Here is a 26,542-nt window from a genome sequence, read left to right as displayed (position 1 = left end):
TTAAGAACAATGCTTGGCCTGTAGTAAACGTTTTAATTGTTTGCTGTTACGGTGGGAGGTCAAAAGTATCCTAAGGGGGTCTACTTTTCTCCCTGCCCCCTCCCCAATCTAACCCACCATCCAACCAGAGCAAGCTCTCTTAAAGGGCACACGTGATCGTGCTGCTCTCTTCCTTGAAATTTGTCCATGGTCTCCAGACCTCACAGGACAACACTCAGCCCTCACCCTTGCAGGAATCTCCGGCCTCATCCGTCTCTACTCCCCTTTTTGTGCCTTCATTCCAATCCCACCAGTCCTTTCTGGTTCTGCACAAGAGCCATGCTGTCCCAGAGCCTCTGCTGGAAATGCCCCTGGGCATATGTACAGCATGCCACTCTTCCTACCTTGCTAACCCTAACTATTCATCACTGAAATTTCAAGCGTCACCTCCCCTAAGACTGCCCGTCCCCCCGGCTCCCAGTCTGATATATAAGCAGCTTTCTCCTCATTCCATTACATCCTATCTAGGCTGCACCACGCCATACCCCTGATCATGAGTGTATTGATTCCCTTATCCGTAGTGGGTCCCTCAAAGGCAGCAATAATGACTGTCTCTAGACTCCAGCACACAGCACACAGCACACAGCACACAACCTGCTGACAGTGAATACTTAACCATGATTTGTCTGAGAATTAAATTCATAAATGAATGAGTAAAGTAACCACCCGAAAGTCACTCAACAAAGTTAAGCAGCAGAGCCAGATTTCAACCCCAGCTTTGTTTGACTCCAAAGGCCACCGCTGTCTCCCGATCATCTGGAAGTTCTAAGGCTGCCCGACACTCCAGAGTAGCTGCGTGCCTGAGGGAACTCCCAGGGGCCCTGGACCAGTTCAGGCCAGAATGAGCTGGTCAGCAGAGACCGGGAGGAATAAATGCCTCCTTTCTGGGAGTATCAACCCCATGACATTTGCTTTATCGAGGGACTTTCCCAAGAAAATCAATTTCTGGAGCATGTTAAAATATAAACAAACCCCCACCCACCCACCCACTCCCTAAAGACAATTGGTCCAAAGAGCTCTTTGAGAATTCAGACAATTCCACAATGTTGAGAGCACCATCTGATCACATGAACTTTGTTTTCCCTAACCAAGCATTCTTTTACTGGATTTTTATTTTAAATTTGGCTCCGCTATGCAATCTGTATCCCCACACTATATGGTTTTTACCCAAGGCAAACCGGTGTGCACGGCCACAGATACTCTGGGGATTCCTGACATATGCACCATTTGAGATTTGCTCTTGTGGCTCATGATGGTATTACCAGACTCCCTTGCTAACAGAGTGTGTATCTATTTATAACTGTAACCTATTATCCCATTTTCCGTATAATTGGATGCGACTTAGGTTAAAAAATATTCAGCTGCATAAGAAAAGTCATGCTCTTATACAGCAGATGTTCACTCAGCGTGGAAAGTGAATTAGTCTTTAACACAAATACCCCAAAATACATAGTACTCTTTCCATAAGCACTGATTTCAGTATTTTACATTGAAAAATGATTTTAAGACAAAGGATATTAAAAATGCGAGGGAGGTAGCCACAGCTGGTTTTTAAAACGGGTGTTAACTTTACCTCTTTATTGGGTGACACTGCTTCCAATTCGGGCATCGGATTCACTCTCCAATTCAGGGCACAGAAAAATGATTCGTAATTTATTTGTTTTTCACTGTCTTCAAACCTAAAAATATAATTACATGATTTAACTCAATCTGCAGAATTCAGGACCAAAATGTCAGCTTAAATCCACCACGAAAATATATCAGGTATGCATTAATATCTGATCCTCTTCTTAGTTGATTACCTATTTCTAATCCTCCAGGTTGTAAACTCTTTGAGAGCAGAGACCTCATATATCTAATTCACCAAAGTATTCCCAGCACCTAAATCAATGCTGGCACGTAGTAGGTGTTCAACATATATTTGTCATAATTGCCATAGAAACAATTTATTCAGTAACTAAGACCATTGCTCTATTTTAAGAATATTGAGGGTCTTCTTAATTTAACATGGTTGATGCTGTATGTCAGTAAAATTTTTAAAACGTCCTTGTTTTTCTTAAACTGTGTGCTTTTTAAATCTTTAAAGCAAGTCTAGATTCATTTTGTCCAGTAATATATTTTCAGGAAAAATAAAAGGCATTTTTACTATTCATTATGTAGCCATTAAAAGGGGTTATTTAGATCCATATGTGCTGTCATGGAAATATGTTCATGATATACGGCTGAGTGGAAAGGAGGTTATAAAATGGTATGTAGAGTTATGATCTTACTTTAGGTTTATATTTGAATAAAATGGCATTTAAAAAAATCTAGTAACAATACACTGAAGTATTAAGAACAGCTATCTCTGGGAAGAGATGAAAATTTTTGCTTTTTCTTTAGACTTTTCTGTATCATCTGAATTGTTTTAAATTTATAATCAGAAAAAATTAAGCTCGTTTTCATTTTGAAGGAAAAAACAAATGATTATCCTGTACCATAAAACTGTAGGTCACAAATAACTAATCTATTTGACTACTATTTCCTAATTATGGACACTGACATAAATTTATCGTTAACCATAACAGTTTAGGCCATTAAGATCCAGTAATTTCAAGACAATTGCTATAATGACCTAAACACAAACAAAATACTTCTTATTGTAACACCTCAATGCTACCTATTCTGAATTTGACCAAATTCTGCCAATTTTTAAGGCTAAAGGTACACTGGTATATAACACAATTTCTTGAAGAAAAAGACGAAGGTAGTCGCTAAGGCCTTGTTCCAAGGGGCAAGCACCCTGCTCCGGGCTCCTGCCCTTCTCTCTCGACCTCTTAACTCAACACGTCTCTCCAACCAGCAAGAGAGGTGCAGGATGAACAGAGGATAATTAATTATAAGAAAACTCAGTGGTAACAGAAGTAGAGGAAGAACATATTTATAATCAGTCAAAAGGTGTTTCTCTTTTTTTCTCAAAGCATTCAGAAAATAATAGCTCATATTTATAAGCTAATTAAAAATTAGCAGCAACAAATTGAATGTTACAAGATGAAGTCACATCTATAGACTGATCAACCTAAACAAAGCAGAATAAACAGAGGACTCAGAAGAGGGGAAAGGGAATTCAGTAATTCTTTTGTGTACACTTTCTTTGGCCAAGGATTCTGGGATACAACTCCAATATGCTGCCCCCTACCACTGTTTATTCTTTGAATTTTGGCTCACTTGTCATTTGAACTCCTTCAAAGGACATGATCTGTTTATGGAAATATTTGTAGCCAAAATGCAGGACAATTATGTCTTTTCTTTGTGTGTGTGTTTTGGGAGAAGAACTAAAACTCAATTAAAGATGTTTTATAAGAAACTTTCCTCTAACATGGTGCCTCAAAGAAAAGTATTCCCTAATTCTCTGTGCAGGAGCTGAGGTCAGAGAATGAGATCATGGAGGGCCTTTGACTTTCATACTAAGGACCACTAAGAGCCATCGGAGCATACTGTACGGAGCAGTTATGACCTCTACGTTCTATTTTCTGAAGATCATTCTAGCTGATATGTTGCAAGTAGAATGGAGGGGCAAGGCCGAAGTGGCAAAGGCCATTAGCAGCCTTTTGCAGTGATCCAAAGGAGATGATGGCGGTTTAGGTGACAGTGGTGGCAGTGGAAGGCAGTGAGGAGTGGTAAAGCCTGAATATACTGTGAGTGTAGGATTTCTGAAGGATTGTATACGGTGTATAGGGCGGGGAGAGAGGCAGAGAGAGAATGAATAGGAATGGATTTGGGACAACTCCAAGGGTTTTGCTTGAACAACTGGAAAAACAGAACCGTCCTGAGACAGGAAAGACTGCAGGAGCTACAGGTTGGGAGAAAAGATCAGGAGTTTGGTTTTGGATGTTACATTTTGATGCGAAGTGAGCAGCTGGGTATAAGAGTCTGAAGTTCAGGGCAGAGGTTCGAGTTAGAGATAGAAATGGGGGAGTCATTAGCATATAGACGGTAGTGAGAGCCACCAGACTGGGAGACTGGACGAGATCACCAATGAAAGAAGTTTCTCTAGCCATTCCTAAAATACAGAATTTAATTGTTGGTAAATTCCCAGTACATCAAAGACAGGAGGCACTTACTGAATCCTAGACGCTTCAGAAGTATAACATCCCAGTAATTTGGGAACTAGTCAAAAGACTACCAAACAGATTTAGAATTTTTCCATCTCCTCTAGTCTGCCCTAATTCCAAGCCACCATCATCTCTCACCTGGATTACAGGAAGAGCTTTTGTATCCTGGTCTTGCTGCTTCAACTCCTACCCTGCTGCAGACCACCCTCCACCAGAATGATGTTTCTAAAACACAGATCAGATCAGTTACTTCCTTGTTTGCAACTCTCCAATGGCTTTCCAGTCCACTTAGAACACAGGCTGAACTCCTTATCAGGGTTTCTAAACTGCTACATAATCTGGTCCCTGCTGACCTCTCAGATCCCATCTGGAAACTCTCCCTGTTCACAATGTTTTAGGTACCCTAGCTGTCTTGTTGTCTGAGCATACCAAGATTATTACCAGCAATGCAAGACACTTGCACCTTCTGGTCCCTTTGTCTGGAAAGTCTCGATTCAAATGATGCTTCCTCAGAAAGACCTTCCTGAAGTTCCTCTTATTGGGTCATATAAGAAAATTTCTAGAAGTCACCACTGAAGTCCTAATATCAGATTTCTTACCCATAAGTCTGATATTTACTCATGCTTACCTGTTAACCTTAGGCCCCCGGCATTCTTCCCTGCTCAACTCACTATATGTCGGACTCAACACATCTAACCATTTACCCACCTCAAAAGATATCTGGAAAAGATATTCCTGAATCAAATGATATTTGGGAAGGATCAAAAGCCATAAATGAAAGAGTACACAGCTCAGAGATGACGTATAAAATCTTTGTGAGGAAAAATGTATGAAAGATTTAATCTTTCCAAAGTCCCAAAGCGAGGCCTCAGGGAAGAGTTGAGCTAATGTGGTATAATCCTCCAAGTTTTTCTTTTCAGTTCTGTCTTGGAGGAGTTCAATGGATCTGGGAACCCCCCAGAAGGAGCAAGGGAGAAAAGAATAAGGAAATCTTTAAATTAAAAGGGATAAAATTAGCCAATGCTTCTTGGAAGAATTCTATGCTCTTGGGAGGTGGACAGAGTTGCAGTAAGATCATGATGGGTCACTCACAAATATTTATCTCCCTTTCCCACCAAAATCTCACCAAAATGACAATAAAGAAAGAAAAATAGGTAATAATCCTCAATGACAAAGGTAGCTGGAAAAAGGGCAACACTGGGTAAGAGACTTTCAAAATCTTTTGCAAGATGGAAATCAGACCAAGGATGGGTGACTGACTTGGCAGGGCTGAGGTAGGGAAGCTGAACTCTTAAGTGTCCATGGCAGAGGCAGGAGGTGCTCAGAGATTAGCCACTGTGGCCTATAAAACTCCTGAGAGGCTCAGCGATCTCAGACTCCAGGTGCCAACAGAGGCAGGGATGCAGTGTGGGACCAAGAACAAGGACTGTTTGAAAGTCTGAATAAAGCAGGAGCAGCTGTATCTTCTACACTGTACTTAGCCTTCTCTGTAGAGGAGTGAGGCTTGTTCTCCAGAGAAATTCAGCTACAGAAGCTCCAGTCTTGGGGAGGTAAGTGCCATGAAGGGCAGGGAAGAACATCGCACACTGACCTTGGGCCTCTCAGCCCTCCTCCATCCCCTTTCCTGTCTCCAGAACACCAGTGGCCATACTTCAATTCTCCTTTCCCCCATCCCACCATCCCTCCTACCCCCGCAGGAGAAGACAGAATTCTGATGCTCTGAATAGCCCCAGACAGAGCTCTGGATGGCAGCTTCTGGGGATTCCCTAATGCAAACGCAGGCTAGGAGGTGACTCACTCATGCAGTGAAACCCACCAGTCAATAACACCCACTCCCCTAAAAGCTTCCAACATTAAGGACGGAAGTCAAAGCAGCAACTGAAAAAAAAAGGGGGGGGGGTCAGGGAACAAGATAGTTCAGGTAGCAGAGGGAAAGATGTGAGATAAAAGGATATATTATACCCATGAAAAAAAGAACAAGACTACAAAAAAGGAACTAAAGGTGTGCTCTTGGAATAAAAAATATAGCAGCAACCAGGTGCAGTAGAAGGGCTGGAATATAAAGGTAAAGAAATCCCTTAGTAAGTATGTCACAATGACAAAGAAAAAAATCAGGAAGAGAAAATGTCCAAATTCAGAAGCACCCAAATCTCTTTTTTCCCACATTTCCCACGTTAATATACACTCCCAAATTACACTCCAAAGTGCAGGAGAGCCAAGATCCTAATGTCAGGAGTTCTAACAAGAGAAAAATGAAAATGGAGGGGAGGAGCTTAAGAATTAATGGAAAATTTCTCAGAACCAAAGGACAGAGTCTCCAGACCGGAAGTGCTAAGCACAATGAGCCTACAGACACACATATGCACTACAAGGCCCCATCATGAACCTCTCTGGAATAAGGAGAAGATCCTAAGAGCATCCAGAAAGAGCACCAGGAATGGGAATCAATATTAGGCTAAATTCTCAAGCATCATAACAGGAAGTTGGTAGTAGGATCTAAAAATGAGAAATCCAGAAATAGCAGTATGGGCACGCTATTTAAAGGTCTACAGAAGCAGCTCGAAGGGCTGAAAGTGGCTGTTTCTTGAGAATGGGTCTGGGAGGCGGGGAGAGATGGCGCTGCACAGTGCTGTTGTTGGAATAAGCTTTTTAGAACGATTCCATTATCTTTTTGCTATAAGCCATGTATCAGTTTGAATAAATAAAAATGACGAAGTGGAAAAGCAGAGGAGAGACCCTGAAACGTGCTTTCCAAGGGAGTAAACTCCTCTAAGTCAGGCGTGGAAAGGAAGGAGCACCACTAGCTGGGAGCACGTTGATGAGGACTTGTCTCCTGGTTTTCCTCCCTGCTCAGAAACGCAGCAGAGCGTCCTCCCCTGGACCACTGAGCCAGTGAGATTTTTCCTGCTCTGATTTGCTCTTATACACTATGCCTCATAATGCGCCACTGTTAGAGGAGGTTGTGAGGGAGACGACTAGGATCTAAAGAGGAGCTCCAGTTCTAAGAACAGTCCAGGTTGGAAGGGAAGGAGATGAGGGGAAGCAGTTCAGAGATGGACAAAGGCTTGCCTGTCTGCGGAGTGAAGACAAGTAGGTCAGTGCCCACATTTCCCCAGTATTATCTCCCCAGCTGTCCGCCCTGCCTCATGACTACAAGTCGTCATTCACCAAATCCTATCCGTCCTTTCAAAATATTTTGGAGAAGCCTGTGAACCATACAGAAAAAATGTATCTCCTTACTTCAGAGTCATTCTGTGCTTCTGATCAAAAATGTGAGCATCTCGGTTCTCCATCTGAATCTCCGACTTCGCCCCTCGCCAAATGACACCTGACTCTTGCTAAGACTGATTCACGGTCAAAGGACAAAGATTTGCCACTCTGGAGGAAATTCTTTTGAAAAGGCTGTGAAGGCAGTTCCAAAGAGGAGCTTTCTATGGCAACATTGTTGGAATCAGCGCACAGCCTTCCAGGGTGACTGCCCTAAAGGGCAGCACTAATTCTGGCTCTTAAGTGTTTCTATGCTTGTTAAAAAGTCAGCCTTCTTTCTTTAAAGCCCCAGCTCACAGTGCTAAAGTGTTTTCCTAAAACCTCCATAAATTCTTCTTTCCCTTTGATACTTGGGCAAGCCACCATTTACTTCCTCACACAAACGAAGGGACATGTTTGTGGAAAAGGAGGGAGGGAAGGTCATTTCTCTGGCTCCTCTCTAGATGATAATGACCCCCAAGCCTGAGTCCTTGCTAGGTGGGAGTTCTTAGACGTGAGTCTAACGTGCCGTTTGACGGCTGCACTTGCTCCCCTCCCCAAAATGATGAATGGCTTGAAAACTGCAGAAGCCACCCGTCTCCTTGGCACAGGGAGTAAGCGCTGGGCTGCTTTATCTCCACCATCGGGGTCGGGGGTGGGGGGCGCGTAGCAGGCGCAGCAGCAGCTGTATTCTGCTGAAGAGTAACCCGGGTTCCGCTCTGCTGCAAAAGCCATCTCACACCTTAGAGGGGTGGGCTGGCTGCACGACCAGGGCTGCGAGGGAAGGGGGAGGGAGGGGAGTGAAGACACATTTTTGACTCACTTAGTAGTGTTTCGTTTCAGTTCATTGCCCGACAGCCCCAGGGGTGCACGCTGAAACACCTGGTCAGAGTCTTAAAGAGCAGATGCGTGAGGGGAAAAAAGTGGAGCTACAGTCACCAAAACTTAGGAGTTGGCAAGATGGCATTGCCCACATTGCCAGTGACTTAGCTCCTGTGACCTCAAATAGCCAGGCCCCTAAATTCCACTTGGGATCCCAGCACAGATCTCCACAATGAGGCAGGTCACAGCTGCCAAGTATGGACCATACACACAGTCAATGCTCTGTTGGTCTGAATGGTTTCAGGATTTTTTTTAAAGAAGATTTTGGTTTTTTTTAATGGAGGTACTGGGGATTGAACCCAGGACCTCTACCACTGAGTTATACCCTTCCCCCTGGTTTCGGAATTTTTAAAAATGTTCTTAAGCTACAAATCACCTTATATTTGAAAAGGTGGGAAGCATCTGTGTGTGTGGCAGTGGGGTAGAGGGGGAGCTTCCCTCTGAAAACTCCCTGGTGCACCAAACCACAGGGTTTCACCCCTTGCTTCACTGCCAGGTATTGCTGGGTGAAACCACTTGAGTCCAAACCATGCCTCTGGGAGAGGGGCCAGGGGAGACATGGGGTAGAGTATAATGAGATGATTTTCAAGCCCTGTTAACTTTTTCCATTTTAACTGATATTTCTGGATGAGGCACCAGCTCTCTTGGGAGGCCAGTTCTAAGGCATTCCATGGAGCCCAAAGCCAGCTGTGAAAGCCTAGCTTGGGGCAGAGCTGCTAGGGAAAGAGTTGCACTTGAATTTCCAGCTCTTGCAAGTCCCGATTCGGAAGGTCACAATTAGGGGAGGAGGCTGCCTCTTTACTTTCCCAGTCCCACAAGGAACACAGAATGGAATGACCTTAGCATCCTCTCTACCTCTTTCAGTTTGAGAGCCAGAATTTCTTGTGGATTAGTACTGAGGGAGTATTAATACCCAGATGGAGACTCAGCGGGGTTGAGTCCATTTACAGGGATCACATGGGCAGAAGGCAGTAGAGCTGGACTTCAGAAGCAGGTCTGGTAGAAATCCAGCCCACATCTCCCCTACCCCTACCCTCGCCCAGCATACCAGCACTAGACAAGGCTCTGGGACCAAAAGGATGAAGGGGACATAGTTCCTACCCCGAGGAGCTCAGACAGAAGCGAAGGTTTAGAGTATCTTAGGGAGATGTCGTTCTAATTCCATTAGAAACTCATTTTGGGCCAAAGCACATTCTTTCAGTGAGAGGGCCTCCTTGTACCTCAATGTCTGCACTTAGGAAATGAGGAATCATGCCTCCCATCAACTAAAATGCACCTTTTACCATGCTCAAGGATTTACAGAATATTCTAGGGCCTTTGGCACTATGTCAATACAGAGTGTCACTCCTATTACGAATGGGTGATAGCTACCACTACATAGAACATTTAAGTCTGATGCTCTGTGCATTAGTGAAATGACTTCGTTTGGTGAGTAAGGTGACCTCACACCGGCCACCACAGCACTAGCCGACGGGGGCCTGGGGTAACCAGATGTGAAAAGATTCTGAAGTCCTAATTCCAGCGTGAGTTGTGCTAATAAGGAAAAGACCAAACTGAGTCAATAAAAATGGAAATGGGGTAGAGGGAAAAATCTTAGTACCAAAACACAGGGTCAGGAGAAATGCATGGGTAACAATCACCGGGTGAAAGAAGGCATCAAAATCTTTAGCCATACTGTTTTCCGTCTCCTGATCTAAATTCGCACAGCAGCCGGGCTCTACGGCTGTTCACCAGCTGCCCAGCTCCATCCTAAGGCAGGTAAAACTGCCTTTGGGCAGCGTGTGCACTGAACCAAGTCAACAAACTCCATGCCTGCCTCCCACGGGAGGCCGCAGACGTCAGAGGGTCTCCGGTTTAGCATGCCACAGGAGGGCTGTGCAGAGAGAGAGTCTGGTCAAGGCTCTGGAAAGCCCTGTGGAGTCTGTGGGGAACAATAAGAATGTAGAATATAAATTTAAGCTGCAGGCTGATGGGCCCATTAGGAATTAGGGCAGTCTTTGAAAGGAATCTGTGGAGATGATGCAAAACACCAAGCATGTGACCCAAATCGTGGCAGGGCATATTGGAGGGAGAGGGGAATGGGAATGAGACATTTTCTAATCTGATTAGTCTGAAGTTTCCCCCGAGTGTGGAGAAGGGTCACTGCACAATTAGAGGCAAAGTTAGACTGAACATGGTCTGCTCGGCAGCTCGGAGGGATGACCTCCTCAGAGCGGCGCTGGGCTCCCAGGCGGATGTGTTCTAAGACTGAGACGACTCCGAAGCAAGCTGGGGAATACTCTTTCTGCCTTGAATGTCAAATCGTCAAGGCAAAGACAAAACAGTCTGCTGAGAGAGTGAGAGGATGATGACTTGGTGGCCTCGGTACTGGATAAGAAACCTCTAGGTCCTCCAGAGGCCAGGCTCCCACATTACTGGACTTTCCAGGACAACTCATCCTCAAGGCCATCAAGAGATAATCTAATAAACATCCACAGCTTCCTGACTGGAAGACAGCTTAATGTGTGAAAGGCGTTCGGATCCAACTGTTTAAAAACAAGGCTTCCTCTATGTAGGAGGACACAGGTTTCTTCCAGTTCACTGCTAAGTCAGACTGTGTGGTCTGTGGTCCCTGACGGACACTTCTCTCCTAATCCCCAATCAACACTCAGTCCCAGCTGCTGCAGCGCTGGGGAATTTCTGTATGCTGTCTCAATTCACTCTGAGAACCACGAGGAAGCAGGTATTGTTATCTTATTCTAGAGGCAAGGAATCGAGGGTTCAGGCAGGTCAAAAATCTTGCACAAGATCACACAGCTAGCAAGCAGGTTCAAAGAACATAGGAGACAAGGTAGGGGTAAAATTGTCAAGATGTGACAACCCACTGGTCACTTTTAGGCAGTAAATCACACATGTTAGGAGCAGGTCTCTGTATCTGAGTCAATCAAATATCTAGTCACAGATCTTCATTACAAGGTAAGAGCCAAAAAGAGAAACATAAATAGCATTGTGAGAATCCTTAGGAGAGAACCACTGCCAGCCAAGCAGAGGTGGGCTTTATGGATATGGTGCTATTTGAAATGGGTCTTAAACGAAGAGCAAGCTTTCGGCAGGTGAAGAAAATTGGAAGCTATGTCCTACTGAAGAAATAGCAAGAGAAAAGGCAAAAAAGTGGGAAGGCAGGAGGTAAACATGTGAAATGCTAAATGGCCCATTTGGCTGGACTATCGGGAACGTGAGAACTGTGGACAAACCTGACTCCTAGGCCTGCCCATTTCATCTCAGGTCCTTCACACCAGGATGGCCTATTTATCCTGCACACTGCTGCTGGCAGGTAAAAGTAAATAGAGCTGATAGGCTAGGAGATAACTCCAGGTCAATCCAATGCATACACACACATCCAACTGGATTGGCCACTTCTTCACTGCCCTCCTTATACCTGGAACCCTAGTTTTCCCACATGGGATTTAGTTTTATCTGTTCCTTTGGTTTCTCCTTTTATCTCAGGTGAGGACTCCCAACTCTGGCCCCTGCTTGAGAAGAATGCTCCAATAACAAACCTAAGCCCCACGATGGAGAAGGGGCTCAAAGCTAAGGAGTTTGGTCATTCTTTAGAAAACAAAGAAATGGTACAGAAGGCTTGTGAATAGAAGAGTGACACTATGATATTTTTGCTCTTGGAAGGTACTCAGCTGCTGTATGTAAAGATGGATTTAAAAATTTAGAGACTGGTGGGAGAAAGTCCAATAAGGGAGGCCTTGCAATAGTCAAGAGGAAAGGTGGGTCAGAACAAGAGTGAAGACAGTGGGAAAGGAAGGGAGAGAGTGGATGCAAGCAGGAGGAAGGAAGTAAAAATGTCAAGACATTCTAATCGGCTGGCTATTTGTAGACAATGATTCAAACTGGTTAGAAGCAGAAGATGTACATTTGAAAGGTCCAGGGGTTAAGTCACAGCTTGTCTTTTTCCAGACTATGTGACTTTGGGCAAAATGTTCTCTCTCTAAACCTCAGCCATCTCATGTAAGATAGGAGGATAACAATTATTCTGACCTCACCAAGCTGTTCTCACAAAGTAAATGAGGTAATGTATTCAAAGCCATGATAACAATGCCTAGAACACAGCCCCAAATGTCAGAATTATCAAGATAAGTAAGTTAAAAGAGGCGCTGGAGTCGTGCCCTGGGAAGCATAAAAGATGACCAGAGTCTGGGTGGCTTGGGGGGGGGGGGCTGCCAGGAAGTCAAAAGTCCAGTTCAATACAAGAAGTGAGGTGTTTTAGAAAGCAGCTCACTGCGCTTTCCTTTTGCAACATCATAATCTCTACATTTTATATGCAGTGCTCTAGCAGGATGGAGCTCTGTGCTCGTAACGCTGCTAGGTCCTCTTACTGCATGTCTCTAGCCATTGGGAACTAGCGCTTGGAAAAATCTGTCCCAAATTTTACATCATATTCTCATAACCAAGGAAGCTGTACATTTTCATTTTGTCCCAGGAATCTGTGTGCATATCAGTGTATCTTAATGTTGAAAAGACAAAATAATAATTCATAATAGGCTCTCTAGCTAACATTCAAAATCATGACTAACTTTTACTTTTGTATCACTTAAATGGAGGTGTCATCAATAATATAATCAAAACAGTAAAGGTCAATCAAGGGCACTTAAAGGTAGATGTAAAACCAGGAACAGTCCCCGAAACAGAGCCATGCACCACAGTGCCCATGAGGGTGGAGTTCTGGCTTACCTGGACAGCAAGGATGCTAGAAGATCATCAGTCAAAGGTAACCTGGCGGACTTGCACAGCCTTCTGATGTCTTTGCTGGGTAATACTTTTTTCCTGCATTAAAACAAAGTAAATGGGCTTTTATATCCTTTGTGTGTCTCGAGTTACAATTACAGGAAAGAAATGCTACAGGAAAGAAAGTACAGATGTGTCCTAAAAACGTGGACATGGTACTGGAGTCACAGTAAGGAAAAACGGTCATTCTGCATTTTGCCAACTTTTGTCCATTTCAGCAGCCACCAGATTCTGTCCTTACAAAGGCCTCTCCATCAAGACTGAGATTCTTGGTTGGTGACAGCACAGCCTATTAAGGCTGAAGCCACTAGTGTTGCTCTAAGTAATCGATCTGCATTCTTGACCACTGGTCAAAAATGGTTCTGATATTTGAAAACATCTCTTAATTTGACAGGCATCTAGGGGCTCCAACACAAGTATTATATGACTTGAGGGTGTTTTTCTAATCTTTTCCTTGGACCCAAATCTTATAACCTAGAAGCCCCAACTGGGGCCCTAACATTCACCTCAATTTTGTCAGATGGTTTCTCCAGAGCCGCCCAACAGTCATTTTCCCCAGCCTGCTGGGGGCACAGAAATACTCGTCCAATGTCCTCTCTCAGCCAGTGTTCTTCCAGGCCTCAGGCAAAATTAGAACCAACAGGAAAGAAAGTGGGTTTCTTTCTTTGGAGATTATAAAATGATAAAAGAATGTTTCTGTCTAGAACCAGAGCTTGTTGGATCTGGAAGGACCTCAGAGTTGTCTGATCAAGTAGCCCCATTATTCCCAAGAGGTGTTCCTTTAGTGAAGGAGGGTCACACTTCTCACCTAGGGCAGGGGTATCACCAGGGTGGAAGGCGGGGCCAGGGTCATGCAACGCCTGGGCCTCAGGAGGCTCAGAGAAGCTTAAGGATTCAAGGAAAAATACCACCTTTATTTAAAAAAAAACAACAAAACTCAACAAGGGTGTATTATGGATTAGCAGGGAAAAAAAACATGTTCACTATTAAGATAAACTATGGGAACTTCAAAGATGTTTAAGGTATGCAGGTGGCTGCCTGGGTGAAGACTTTAGGACTGCGGATAAAGGGAGGGGTCATGGGGAAAAGAGATGGCAGTGGTGAGTAGCAACAAAATCAGAGGCTAGAGTTGGAACTAAGACTTTCTCACTGCAGGTGAGTATCCTGCTCCCCCCCCCACCCGCCGCTGTATCAGGCCTGAGGGTAAGATGGACACCAAAACATACTAAGATGGGGCTCCTTGTTTGTAACAATGACTCAATAAAGCTCAATACAAACATGGTAAATTTACTAGAAATAGATTATCATTATGCTGAGCTTCATTATGTTCAAGAAGAAATCACTGCAAAGAAATTCTACAGAAAGTTTATTTGCAAATTCCACTTATCACTAAAATAATGTGAGAAAAAGACATCTCAGAATTAAACCTTCTAACACTGATTTGCTGTGTTTCAATTATAAAGCTTCTAGAAACCAATTACAAGAAAGTGGAAAGGGGCAACCCTATTCTTTTGAAGATGCAGGGCCTCCCCTATTCCATCACCAAAGAGAGCTCACCATCCATCACTGTGAAATATCCGCACCCAGATAATCTCCAAAAATGATTTAAGGTGGCTTTGCTAAAATAGTGGAGTATGAGGAGGCACGCTAATTTTCTTCTTGCTCTTTTTTGATAAAATACAAATTCCTTCATTACTGGTTCACAGAAACGTAAATGACTTATTAGCATCAATAAAATAAAATGCTTACTTTTCCCGATCTTGGTATACACAGGTAGCAATGAGTCTTTCGAAATTCTCAAAACCATTTTTCTTGAGCTGCTCGTGGACCTGTGCCATTAGGATATCTGGACACGGGTCCTCAGGCACCTGGTAGTGACGTGCAATGGTTATAAGTTCTTGGTCTGTGAGTCTCCCGACAGTTAGAGTCATCATTATGTCTCTGTAAAGAAAATGGAAAACACTCATGAAATTATATCTAAGACTATTTTACCTTTCCTTCTATTAAAAATATCCAAATCCCACTTTACCAACTGCATACAGAACAAATTATTATTTTTCTGTAATTTCTCCACTTAACTTGTGCTAGAATGGAAAACCATAAGCACTATAGCTTATAAATAAAATGGCATTTTGCCCAGAGACAAACTTCTACCAGATAACAGCCAACAACTAGGAAGTAAATTCTTAAAGTCCTTGAATGGTCAAAAATCCTGTGATTTAATACATGATTTCATTCAATGTCTATTAATCTTACTTTACACAAAATAGTAAGCTTGGGGTTCTGGTTTCCCAGGGTATAAAACTCATAAATCAGTAAGTTAGAAGGGTGTTTTGGAGATTGGGAAAGCAATTATGCACATTTCTGTAGTGAAAAGTAAAAACTGACACACCCTACCAGTGAGAAAAACGTGAAAAGAGCTGTGTAAAAGTGCAGTCGTCTGAGTCTTTAGAAGGCACATGGCTGAAATGTTTTCAACATATTCTCTATATGAAAGATATGAAAGCTATAAACCATGCAACACGTATTAGAAAGAATTACATCAAAATGGTAAAGCTGCAAGCTGTTATGGTGGTTAAATGAACAAGCTTCCACCATCTAGAAAATCTACTTACCAGATAAAATTCAGTTCCCAAGAATCCCAAATATATGAGGGAATACAAGATTTTATTTGTTCTTCTGCCATAGATGGGTCTTTTAGAATAATGGTTTTTGGTTCTTTTAGAGATCTCTCGTCATTTTCACTATCATTTGAGAGATCTGGGTTCTTCTAGTCAAGAATACTCTTAGATAGAGCATAGGCTAACCCACAGCTATGATGCTGACCTGTCTGAAAAAGCTGCATTTCACCTGTATCCACGTACTAAGGCCTCCGGTTTTTGTTTCATTTTGTTTTGCTTTTGCTTTTCTGATGGGAAATGAAAGCCAAATTCAACTAAGAGGACTCCACAATTGTAGCAAGTCAGTTTGGGTTAGATGATCAATCACAGTAACATTGGCTGGGGGCTCACTGTATGGAAAACACTGCAGTCACTTTGGCATGTGAACTTTTCAGTCTGTAATCTATTTGGGCTGTCCAAGCATCCAGATGAGCTCTCTAGCCACAAACTGGGAGGGCCACTTGAATCAAAAGAGTAGTAATAATAACCCTCGCCACCTGTTGAGTACTAGCTATGTGCTAGGTCCTGTGTCGCCAGGTCCTTCTGGCATGGATCATCTCATCTGGTCCAAAAGGCAGATACTATTACCCCCATTTTGCAGATGAGAACACAGAGGCAAAAATGTTAAGGAATATGTCCAGTATCATGAAGTCAGAATGCAAACCCCTGCAGTCGGCTCTAAAGCCCATGCTCCTGCCTACTATGCTATCCCTCTTCTGTTGGGACACAGAAGACAGGGTGACCAGATGGAGTGGGGCTTAGGGAAAGCTAAAGGCAGTGGCTTTTGAGCTGATTTTTTACAGACCTCTATTCCCTTTACCATTCGTGACCTCTGCCTTAAGGGCTATCACTGACCTGCCTTAATAAGTAAGAGAAAGTAATTTCAGAAATCCTGAGTCACAGAGGGCTAAGTGACCATGAAGGAACCACTCCAAGGAAAGCCCTTGGCTCACTGTGAACACTGGTCATGGACTGATCAGCCATGACACGTGCATAAAATTGAACATGACACAACCATGAGAAATAGGCTGTTGATTGGTATTTATTGGTATGAAGGATGTCAGTGCTATGCTGATAAATGTTGTATGACCGGAGTGAAACTATAGATACTGGTATATACGTATTTGCAGAAGGAAAAAAAAGACTGGAAGGATACATATCAAAACATCTATAGCGTTATCCCTGATTGATGAGGTTTCTTTATATATATGTATAAAAACGATTGTTTTACATATATATAAAATGCCTTTTTCTAAATTTTTGTAATAATCAAATATGACCTTCATCGTCAGTTAAAAAAAAACCAAACCCAACACGTGAAGTCTCTTTCCTTTTGAGGGTAGAAAATGGCGTGAAGAAGAAAAAGTGGCACGTTCTGAAGGACAAGGGAAAAGCGCATGTGCAGCAAGAACTAGAAACTTTCCACGCACCTCTAACTAAAGTTACTCTAGCCCCACCGGGTCATAAAAGTTTATTGTCCTTTTCACTGGATAAACTGAAATGATCCTGACCTCACTGCAGTTAAAGTTTATATCTGCTGGGTTTCTGTGTGCTTGGGTTTTAAACAGCTCAGTATTCCACCACCTTCCATGGCTTTCTGTGGGCATTCCAAACAAGCTGCCCTCAGTCATGCAGGACACTAGGGCCCCCAAAGCGGCTGCTGGGCTGGCCACTGCACCCACACCAGGTGGGGCCTGGCACCGAGGAGCCCAACTGGGCAGTGCAAGCCTTGTCCTGCACACCTCAAGTGGCGGCCACCACTTTGCCCCGTGTTTGCCAAGGGTCCTTTCTTCAGGACCCACTCCACTCTGTCAGACTTTAATGGGCTTCCCCAAGAATGGGGAATCTTTTCAAAAGCAGCACATTCCATCTCGTTTCACTGTGGGGAAATCCACTTAACATAAAATTTACCATCACTAGCATTTAGTGCATTTACCTTGTTATGCAACCACCACCTCTATCTGTTCCAGAGTATTTTCATCACCCCCAAGAAGCAGTCAGTGCAGTTTCCCTCTCCCATGCCATGCTCCTTGCTCTTCCTCAAACAATTTCAGGGCCTTTGCACTTGCTGTTCCCTCTGCCCGGAATGCTCTTCCCTAAGATGATTACACAGTTTGGTCCTTCATCTCCTGTAGCGCATCTTCTCTTCTGCTAGGGTATCATTTTCTCCATGAAGCCTTCTCTGACCATCCTTTTTAAAAGTGTGACCCCTCCTCCTATGAGCCTGGCATCATTCCCTAACCCCTTCTCTGCTTTCTTTGCCTCAGTGGCATTTGTCATATGCCAATGTAGTGTATCTTTTATTTTCTTATTCTGTATATTGTCTTCTTTTTAGTGGTATTCATTTTATTTATTGGTTTTTGGGGGGAGGGGGCAGGTAATTAGGTTTATTCATCTATCTATTTATCCATTTATTTATTTAATGGCGGTACTGGAGATTGAACCCAGGACCTTGTGCATGCTAAGCATGTGCTCTACCACTGAGCTATATACTCTCCCCTCTGTATTATTATCTTTAATCCTCCACTAGAACGTAAGTTCCACAAAGGGCAGGGCTATTGGTCTACTTTGTTCATTGTTGAATCCCCAACACCTTAAAGGGCCCCTGGCACACAGTACACATGCTGTAATAAATAGTTTTCTGAATAAATAACAAATGAGAGTTCAGTTAGTAAGGTATGAAAAGCATTTAGCATAGTGCCTGGAACTATGAATGTTCATAAGCAAGAGCAATTTTTATTATTCTCACCATCCCACAATGGAGGTAGTTTCATTTTGTATTAAACTGGAAGAGTTTCTTCCTTGAAGCAAGTTTATCTTGGAAAAATGTGAAATGTCTTCGATGACTGAAATCATAGAATTTATTGCAGAATGTAAAAGGGAAATGGTACACTTACTCTGAATAGTCAAATTCAGGATTAAGTCTGAAGTGATAAAGTAATAAACTCCAGGTGTGCCTTCCTTTATATAATGGATATACTTGAGAAGCTGGACAAATGCTTAATTCTTCAAATTCAAGTGAGATGCCCCCTTTCAGTCTCTATTATACATAAAGATACTCTACCTTCATTTTGGTCATTTTTCATTGGCAATGGCACTTAACACCTTAGCTTTAAATCTCTCTAATTTCTGTCAAGCTGTTAATGACAAACAAGCACCCTGAGCTCTGAAATAAGTCCTCTGGAAACTAAAGAATCTTTTGACAGTATAAATAATTACTGCCAAATTTCTCTACTTTGTAAATTGATTTTTTTTGACATATTTTCTCAAACGGAAGTCCATTTCCATTGAAAATCACTGACCCTGTTTTCTAACTCCAAATAAATGTAAGCAGCTTCTAGTTTTCTCTCTTACTGCTCTAATCTTCATTTCAAATTAAATGCTATGGCTTTTCCTGTTTTGATATGTAGTGGGATATACATGGTAATTTTGATTTATTTAGTTTGAAATTCAGTATGTCTTCGTGCACTTGACTTTGGGGCCCTTTAAGTATAGCCGAATGAAATGTGATATTCTCATGCAGTTAAGAGTAATTGCTATATATTATCAACAATATTTTTCATAGAGGTACAATTTTAGAACCTTTTGAAATGCTTATCTATAATTCTACAATTTGGTACAATATGCATTTAAACAAGATAAGACAACAGTGTTTTTTTGTGGGGTTTTTCTGGTGTTTTACATCATGTCAAGTTTTTCTGGTAGCAGCAAATGGAAGTCTGAGCCATGGTGCTTAAAACTTGCAATGTGGGCAGAAAGGAATGAATATTCATTTCATTTACAAGCGAAGTCATTCATTTTCTACCACCGTCCTTTTCATTAACACCCATCCTGTGTTCAGGGATTATCTGTCTCCAAGCAAACCTCATTTGTTTGGCTTTTTGTTTTTAACTCTCTCACTGGTTGCCAGACGTTTTAGAGGCCATGCTAAACCCTGTGATAATCGGGGAGCCTTACATGGAGGGCGACCTCATATAAGCCCACTGGTCACACAACTGGCTGAACACAAGACCAGACTGTTCTGGACTTAAAATCAATTTTGTAATTCAAGACTTACTCATATCAAAACACATCAAACAAAATATAATCAGATTCTTAATTCTTTCTGAACACACACCTTAAAATATAAAATTTATTGGCTTAACTCCATTATAAAAGGAACACATTTCTAAATATAGAGAATGTGGATAAGAAGGGCTGTAACAAAGATACAGCCAGCTCCGAGAAAGTAGCCTTCATCTAGTCTGGCATGTATACACATGAAGGGGGAAATCCAGGAAGGCTCCATAGCAGAGGTGGTAATGGAGCAAACCTTGAAGATGAAAGACAATCTGCTAGTCAGAAAAGTAGGGTGGTGAGGAGAAGGAGGTTGGGAAGAATGGGAGAAAGAGCCATATCCTTAGAGATACAAGGAGAACAAGTGGACGGTACACCTTAGGAGCTACACAAAGTATTAATAACACCACTGACCAAGTGCTTGGTGCCTGTCAGACATTGATCTAACTGCTCCCCATGCATGGACTCATTCAATTCCACAACCCTTCGGGTAGGAACTTTGATTATTCCCATTTTACAGATGAGGAACTAAGGCCCAGAGAGCTCCAGCAAATTGCCCAAGGGCTCCCAGCCAGAAGTGGTGGAGCCAAGAATTGTACCCAGGTGGTCAGGATTCTTAGGATGACTAGAACATAGGGAAGTGAAGCAAGAGACAAGTTAGAGAGCCGCACGTGGGGCCCAGTCATGAAAGGCACACACGGGACATCTGGGTTTTCTTCCACAGGTGGAGAATCTCTTGAAGGGTGTCAAGCAAGACAGCACTATGGACAGAGAGCTGGATGTCAGAGCACTCAGGAAGCAATGTGAGTGCAGGTATGCCAGTGAGGGCTGCTGGGGCAGAGGAAACAGGGCAAGAGGATGAGCTGAGAGGCATAAATTAGCGTTGGATGTGCCTGGCTAAGGATGGGCCCCGGGTCCCTTGTTCAATGTCTGGGAGACAGGGCTATCATGGAAGCTAGCTTTGGACAGCAGAGGGGACACCTTTTCTACTGAGATGAGAAAGGAGGAACGCAAAGTTGTGGATGCAGGGGTATGGGGGAGGTTTGCATTTTACAACTTTAATATTATCTCTTAATCTGGAGGTGAAATTTTCTGCGATGGGTGGGAGGAAAATGGTGAGGTTGGGAACTTAAGAGTGAGAAAGTTTGAAACCTCCATTGTGGAGAACGGGAAAAGGCATAACTAGGACTTGACCCATACTTAACTGTTTCTCATCTTTAACTGCCCACTGATCCATCAGTTGTCCAGTCTGTCATCTATGTCTTCAATTTCTGGTCCCTACTGATCCTTTCGCTACAGATTATAGACATGTTCATGTCTCTCCTAACTTAAAACAGCAAAACCTCGCTGGTGATCTTCTGCCCAGCTAAGTCATCCTGGTGGCATCCATCAGCCTGGCAGAACCAGTCTCCCGTGGCAGACTTGTGACAGCAAGGAGCCACAGCCGTGGTGTTTGACAGTGGTCTGACCGTCCTTGGTCAAAGATACCTTCCTGGAGTTCCTGGACAACTAAGGAGGAAGGGGAAGTGAAGAGGTCTCCGGAAGAATATACTGATCATTCCTCAAGAGGAATTCCTGATAACATGGCCCATGGGAGCTCAAGGAATTAAATGGGAAAGTAAAAGAGAGGTGAGCATATGCCAACCTCAAGAAAATGGAATGTGCCAAATGGCTCCAGGGGCAATCAGGAAGTTCACATTTATGGTCAGGACTTCTAAGAGATTCTTTTTAAAAAAAAAAACTACACATAGAGTTACCTTATGATCCAGCAATCCCACTCCTGGGCATATTATCTGGAGAAAATTCTAATTTGAAAAGATACATGCACTCCAATGTTCACAGCAGCACTATTTACAATAGCCAAGACATGGAAACAACCTAAATGTCCACCAACAGATGACTGGATAAAGAAGTTGTGGTATATTTATACAATGGAATATTAATCAGCCATAAAAAATAATAAAATAATGCCACTTGCAGCAATATGGATGGACCTGGAAATTGTCATTCTAAGTGAAGTAAGCCAGAAAGAGAAATAAAAATACCATATGGTATCACTTATATGTGGAATCTAAAGAAATAACACAAATGAACTTATTCAAAAAACAGAAACAGACTCACAGACATAGAAAACAAACTTACGGTTACTGGTGGGGGAAGGGGGTGGGAAGGGATAAACTGGGAGTTCAGGATTTGCAGATACTAACTACTATATATAAAATAGATAAACAACAAGTTTATACTGCATAGCACAAGGAACTATATTTAATATCTTGTAGTAACTTATGGTGAAAAAGAATATGAAAATGAATATATGTATGTTCATGGATGACTGAAGCATTATGCTGTACACCAGAAATTGACACAACCTTGTAAACTGACTATACTTCAATAAAAATAAAATAAAATAAGATAAATTTAAAAAATAAATGAAAAGATTTCTTCTAGGACTTTCCCCCCATCTTCTTGCCGTGTGTTTTCAGTTTTTCATGTATTGCTGTAATTATCTTCTATTGCTACTTGTCTTTTACAATAAAGACTATATTAGGTTTGCTCTTAGGTTTAGCAATTTTTTTTTCTAAAAAGGAACACTATGGTCTATGCTTGTATTTATTTATTTTTCTTAATAATAGGTTTTAAAATTATAAAATGAATGCATCATGGTACAAATTCAAAAAGTATAAAAAGTTACACCATGAGTCTCCTCACCGCCCCAAGCTCTAGTTCCACTCCCTAGAATTTCTTCTTTTACCCAGCCTTATCGACATATAAATGACAAAACTGTACAACGTGATTATTCGATACCCATATACACTGTGAAATGATTATTCGATTCTGCAATTCTATTTGGAATTCTATCTTGGTTAAGTTGAAAATGCCCTAAAATATTTTAAACTTACATCTACCCAATTTTCAAAGATAAGGATGAAATATGATTTTACTCTCAAGATGAAATGTGAGGAATTTAGCCTTTAGTTTCCCCACTCTATTTGGCTATCTTATCTCTGGTATAGACCATATTATCTTCCTTTTTAATTTTTCTAACTATCATTCACCTCTTGAAATAATGTTTTATCTTTGCATTTAGATGTATAACCCTGTAGGTATGTTTGTGTGTGTGTGTGTGTGTGTGTATGTGCATATGTGTGTGTAAAACCTGTTTTTATGTTCAATGCTGTTTCAATTTTTCGAGATAAGGTGTACTACTTGAGTTCTTCATTTTGATTTTCTCTTCATGTTCTGGAGTAATTTATTAAAGTAATATTTTACTTTAAGTAATTTATTAAAGAAACTTTAGTAAAGAAACTATATTATAGTTTGTTTTCTTGAAGATTTAAAAACATTTCTATTGTCGCCATGTACAAAAAACAGCTGTTCCCAATTTGTTTACCCTCAAAGCACTGAGGATTTACTCCATTGTCTCCTTGCATTGCCTCATCTTTTTTGGTTTTTAGGTCATTGGTTCTGCTGATGGCAGTGGTGTTTTTAAGCTTTATTTTATGTATGCTTTGCTTTGATGCTCCTTATAAGATTCTTTCCTTATATATGACCTTTACATTTTTGCCAAGGTATATCTAATGATCCCTTTTCATTTTTTGCTTGGAACAGAGTGAAATCTTTCAATTTCCAACATACCTTTTTTTTGCTTCGAAAAGGACTTTTCTTTAAAAATGACCACTGATGATAACTTTAGTCCCGTTTGTCCAATTCCCTCTCCACCTGCATTTCTGCTGTCTTCTTTCTCAATATTTTAATCTCTTTCTTGTTTTGCTTTGTTTGAGGGTGTTTCTAAAGATAGTTCTTTGGCTTATTACAGAGTTTTCTACAGTGTCCAGTCTCCTATTAGTGCCTCCTGTTTAACTTTTAATTCAGAAAATATGTGTTTTGTACATTTTAATGCAACTCTTTCCTTGTTTTGGTCTGTTTGCTGTTCAAAATGGCCTGCTCTTGCTGAGACCAGCATACATCTGGTTGTGACCATAACTAAGTTCTAAAAACAAATAAACAAAATCAATTTCTCATGCAATAAATCACTTTTGGAATCTGCATGGATTCTCCTATATCGAGTGGTTTAGTTTCTCTCTGTTTGTGCACCCTTACAAAGAGGTTTCTAGAGCAATCTGGGCTTTGGTGTGGGGCTGTACTTAACCAAATTCCACAGGCTCTCTGTCACAGATGGGGTGTATGTGTATCTGTGTCTGTGTGTGTTGGGGGGTCAGTTAAGGAAAGGAGGGATCCAATCATGCCTGTCTTCAATAAATGTGGCCAAATCAACAAGAAAGAGGGAGGGGAAGGAGACAAGCTTTTGATTTGGAGACCAAGACGCCATATTTGTGGTTGGGGGGTTGGTAGGGAAAGAAGAGACTAAGTAGCAGAGAAAAAGCTGGGAGCCTTGTCCCAGTATCCCAACCACCGATGGAAGGACTCCAAAAAGCCTCTCCATGCTTGGTGTCCCGAGTTGTGCAGCTCACAATCTGCACAACCTTCCAGAGGCCCTTCCCTAGGACCACTTAATCACACACAAGCCCCAGCATAGACTGTTTGGCTTATGTTCAATTGACCTGTTATGCCAGGAAAGAAATCGGGAAAGGACGAAATATAAGTCCACCAATAAATACAGTGATTTACTTCCTTGTCAGAATACGAAGAAGAAAAATTTCTTCCATTTTATCATCCTGGCCTATTTTTTGATTTGTTTTGGTCTTCTATGAAGAATTCTGAGCTTGGGAAAAGACAGCACTGAAATGAGAATTAAGTCACTTGTCTGAATCAGATGTCACAGACACAACCTAGGCAATCGACCTGACTACATTTTGTCAGTGGCTGGAACTATTAAACTTTGCAATGTCAGTGAGAAATCATTTTTAGTCCAGATAATATAATGAGAACTTGTTCCTGGCTCCTTGTTTTAAACACCCTGTGCTTAAAGTTATGTAATGAATCCTCGTGTGCAACCACAGAACATCAGACCTAAAAATAGCAATTTTAAAAGGAATACCAGAAATACACATGCTGATAGCTTCATCTATAAAGCCTAATTGGCCCTAAATCAAAAATAAGGTAAATATGCTCGTCTATTCTATAAAAAATAAAGGAAAAATGAGCAGGAATCAGTTAAGACAAAACAAAAGAAGGAAGCTGGTTGTCAGTCACAAATCCAACTTCCCTGTTACTTCAGGGGCTGTGTTCTCCACTCCAGGCAGGAGGGAGCTTCTCCAGCAGGTGCTGGAGCACAGTCCCTCCTAAGCCACACAATGGTCACTTCCAGGGTCCAGTGTGCCCTGATGCGCAGCAACAGTGACTAGCCGTGGTTGCAGCGACTTCATGCCTAAGCGTCTTGCAGGCTGAAGTCACCAGTGTGGTGGCAGCAGGTACAACCAGAACAAGGGAAGGAAGGCCATGCCTCTCGGGGTGGGGCAGGGAGCCTTTCCCACAGTCGTTTCCATCTCCTCTGTGGGATATCGCATTCCTACCCTCAGCTCTCCACCTCTCCCTGTATCTGCGTCTTTTCCCATGTGACTCTGCTGTTTCACCTTTCAAAGGGGCACAGTTTCTTTCTTGCTCCTGGATGACAGGGTCAGCTACAGGCCTTGCTCTGGCCAGCATGGTCACGTGGAAGTCAAGGTGTGCCCGTTCTGAGTCTCAGCCTCAAGAGGTCTTCCAGGTTTCTTATTCCCTGGCTGCACTCCTGCCATCACCCTAAGAAGGATGTGCTCAAGTTAGCCCACTGCTCCCTGGAGGAGAATGAGAGACACGTGGAACTGAGATGCCCCAGCTGGGCCCAGCCCAGAGCAACTGACCCTCGACAACCCACCGATGTGTGAGCTCAATAAATGCTTACGCTGCACGCCACTGAGATTTGGGGGTCATTTACTAAACAGCCAAAGGGTGGCAATAGTTGATTGATCCTCTCCTCCAGGTCCGACATCCCTGCACTCTACTCTCCTCTCTTCCTTCATCCGGAGGTTAGCGAGAGGCATCTCCACACCCCAGGTTAAGCGGGACCTCAGGCAGCTAGGCACCCGGGCAATGGCACGTGATGTCCTCAGCAGAAATGCTCTGACTGAACAGCAGGCTGATGGGATGCTGTCAGAAACCACCACCTGAAGCTTGGAATGCTGTCAGAAACCACCACCTGAAGCTTATGTCCCTGGCTGCCCTGTGGCTACCATGCAGCAAGCAAAGGGCCCTCTCTCTGTGAGTGGCCATTAAAGCGGCCATTTCTGAGGAACCTCCATACTCTTTTCTATAGTGTCTGCACCAATTTACATTCCCATCAACAGTGTACGAGGGTTCCCTTTTCTCCACATCCTCGTCAACATTTGTTATTTGTGGACTTTTTGATGATAACCATTTTGACAGATATGAGGTGGTATCTCATTGTGGTTTTGATTTGCATTTCTCTGATGATTAGCAATGTTGAGCAATTTTTCATGTGTCTGGTGGCCATCTGTATATCTTCTTTGCAAAATATGTATTCAGGTCTTCTGCCCATTTTTGAATTGGGATCTTTGGTTTTTGATATTGACTTGCATAAGTTGTTTGTAAATTTTGGATATTAACCCCTTACTGGTCATATCATTTGCAAATATTTTCTCCCATTCATTAGGCTGGCTTTTTGTTTTGTCCATGGTTTCCTTTGTTGTGCAAAAAGCTTTTAAGTTTAATTAGGTCCCATTTGTTTACTTTTGCATTTATTTCTTTTGCTCTAGGAGGCAGATCCAAAAAATATTGCTACAATTTCTGTGAAAGAGTGTTCTGCCTATGTTCTCTTCTAGGAGTTTTATG

General features: G+C 42.3%; 1 protein-coding gene across 1 annotated transcript in view; it reads right to left on the bottom strand.

The window, feature by feature from the left end:
• EFHC2 (EF-hand domain containing 2) overlaps positions 1-26,542 on the bottom strand; it is a 169,087-nt gene that overhangs the window by 16,799 nt on the left and 125,746 nt on the right. The window contains exons 12-14 of the mRNA XM_031445394.2: positions 14,787-14,978; positions 12,984-13,076; positions 1,613-1,718 (exon numbers count right to left, since the gene is read on the bottom strand). Of these exons, the coding sequence (XP_031301254.1) occupies positions 1,613-1,718; positions 12,984-13,076; positions 14,787-14,978 (391 nt within the window). The remainder of the gene's footprint in view (positions 1-1,612; positions 1,719-12,983; positions 13,077-14,786; positions 14,979-26,542) is intronic.

This window comes from Camelus dromedarius, chromosome X, assembly GCF_036321535.1.
Source record: "Camelus dromedarius isolate mCamDro1 chromosome X, mCamDro1.pat, whole genome shotgun sequence".
In the NCBI taxonomy this organism is placed as follows: domain Eukaryota; kingdom Metazoa; phylum Chordata; class Mammalia; order Artiodactyla; family Camelidae; genus Camelus; species Camelus dromedarius.
This window is presented reverse-complemented; position numbering and strand designations above follow the sequence as displayed.